This window comes from Frankliniella occidentalis, unplaced genomic scaffold (assembly GCF_000697945.3).
Source record: "Frankliniella occidentalis isolate FOCC.00 unplaced genomic scaffold, Focc_3.1 Scaffold142, whole genome shotgun sequence".
Classification (NCBI taxonomy): domain Eukaryota; kingdom Metazoa; phylum Arthropoda; class Insecta; order Thysanoptera; family Thripidae; genus Frankliniella; species Frankliniella occidentalis.
Window position 1 is genome coordinate 648,004 of NW_026267269.1, and position 2,483 is coordinate 650,486.

The window sequence follows — 2,483 nt, forward strand, 5'->3', positions numbered from 1 at the left end:
CTCCCCCACCCACGCGCGCGCGCCCCCGGCATCCTGCCCCCCTGGCCTCCTGCGGCCAGCGCGCCGTTGTCCTCCATTGACCCCCTTGCTCTTTCGGTGGACGTCGCGGGCTTGATAGATGGAGCTAACTTCCCCCTTTCTGGCCGCCCCCTTTCCTGACCGCCGTGTCGCCCAGTGCGGCCGAGCCAGGCCGCCACCGCCGCCGTCGCCGCGGTCGAGATTTTCGGCTCTATTATTCCTTAAAGGACATCGTATACAAAAGGACACTACCGCGGACGAAAAACAGCGCCGCTCTCGGACCACCTTGCCCCCCTTCTCCCTTCCCCCTTCTCCCTTTCCCCCTTCTCCCTTTCCCCCTTCTCCCTTTCCCCCTTCTCCCATTCCCCCTTCTCCCATTCCCTCTTTTCCCTTTTCCCTTCTCCCTTTCCCCCTTCTCCTTTTCGGCCCTTCTGGCCGGGCACACGTCTTCCTGTTGACCAACAAAGTACTCCCTAGAGGAGCACGTCCACGGCCTCTCCCTAACTCGCCCCACATCGTCTGTGACCAAGGGACAACAACTGAGATCGGAACGATGTGTGTTCTAGATTCGGAGAGACCGGTACTAATGAATTAGAATGCAAAGGACGTCGTCAAATCTTGAAATCATCACATCAGACTAGCGAAATGCGTGTCGAATGCTCCGGGCAGTTTTTAAATTCCTACCGTTGCGCCTTCCCTTCGACCCCTCCCCCTCCCCCCCTCCTTCTCCATCCGGATTCAATCCGCGCACGGGAGCGATCATCGCCCCCCCCCCCCCCACCCGGTTATCTTACTCAAGTGACGTCACTTTGGTTACCATGTAAAAACTGTCACATTGGTTAGATCGTGATATGAGATTCGTTTCAACGTGATGAGTATGGAAAATTCTAGAGACACATTAAATAAAACGTGACTGTCAAATAATGTGACGGTTTTCACATGGAAAAGAAATGTGACGACACCATGAATTGAACCACAGTGCCGCCCTCAAGTAGATCTCGCGAGTGATGCCGTGTTCGTGCGTGTGTTGTGTTCCAGTGCTAGCATGAGGCGACCACTCCTGTCCGGATAAGACATGTCAGTGCGAAGGGTGCGCACGGAGCACGCGCGCGATGCCCAGAAAGGTGAGTGAGTGAGCCTGCCGTGGCAAAAAAAAAATTTCTCTTAGTTTTTTGTTTTTTCCATCCTTTCTTTACGTTGTTTCCTCTCTCTCTCTCTCTGTGCGCGCTTTGCCGCTGTTGCTTTTTCTCTTCCTGCTTTAGGCTCCTCTGCGACTCGCACGTCGTATGCCTCTTTACCGTCGTGTGTGTCGGGGGACCACTGGCTGTGAGTGTGTGTATGTGTGTGTGTGTGTGTGAGTGTGTGTGAGTGGGGCGAGCGAGAGGGCGCATTGTACTCGCGACATCACCCCCAACACCCCGTCCGTCCGCACTCACTCTCGAGCTCGCGACATTTTATTGCCACGCGCATACTGTGAAAAATATACACTTCTTTGTAAGTCAGAAAATTCCAAAGTAAGTGACAGAATTCTTATGACACGTATCAAATTGAAATTTTGTTCCACGAGCCGTAGTGGATAAAAGCGATAGCGATATCGTGAACTTTACAACACGGGGCGTTTGTGATACGTAATTTACAAAAAAAAAAAAATCAAATATTTCCAAATGCGCAAGTTTATTTTTCACAGCGCGGCAAGCCCGCCCGCTCCACACTGTATGTAGACGTTTTTATTCCTCGACAAGCGGACGGGGCTGCGCGAGCCCCGGCTCGTCCGTGAGCCCACAGCCCGTCGGTGGGGAGGGGTAGGTGGGTTGGGGGGTGGGGAGCCCTCCCCGCGCCGTTGCCGCCAGGGCAGCCGCACGTCGCTGCGGCTCCTTCTCTATTCAAACGCCGTGATCTTGCTGCTCGGGCGGAGCCGAAACAGACAGAGCGGAAAAAGAAGAAGGAATGAGAATGAGGAATGTACTCTCATTGGTGACGTCTTTGTACAACACGACTGGATAATACAATTCCCAGATGGACTGACAGATTCGGGATTCCCCTCTTCTTTCTTTTTGTTCCCTTTTTCCTCTTTTCTTTTCTGGGTAATTATTGTGAAGTGGGCTTGGCTGGAGACGGTAGCTGCGGCTGCGAGATCTGCCCCGAAGAAGGAATCAACCCTGAATGTACATCCGTCATTCGCGGTTTCAAAATAATAAGTTCTGCCCAGCTCAGCGGATGCGAGCTCTTGTAGCGCCTGCTAGGTAGGCAAGATCTTGCCTGCAGCGCATGCGTGTCCCGCGGGGTGGCCTACCCTGAGTCTCGCAGGCGCCCAGCTTCCGTAAATTTTGCCGAAGGGAATCTGAGAAGAACACGGCGGGACGTATTTTCTTGGACGGTTCCCTTATAAGTCGCGGAGCGGTCTTGCTTTTGCACGGCTCTGAAGTTGGGTAACGGCAAGATGGCAAGTAGTGGAGGTGGGGGGG

The 2,483-nt window shown here is 53.8% G+C and overlaps 1 protein-coding gene across 1 annotated transcript in view; it reads left to right on the forward strand.

Annotated features, from left to right (window-relative positions):
* Positions 1–855: 855 nt before the first annotated feature.
* Positions 856–2,483, forward strand: part of LOC113205678 (sodium-dependent nutrient amino acid transporter 1-like) — a 22,995-nt gene continuing 21,367 nt past the window's right edge. Inside the window, exon 1 of the mRNA XM_052270875.1 lies at positions 856–1,142. Coding sequence (XP_052126835.1) covers positions 1,094–1,142 — 49 coding nt within the window. The 5' untranslated portion in view covers positions 856–1,093. The remainder of the gene's footprint in view (positions 1,143–2,483) is intronic.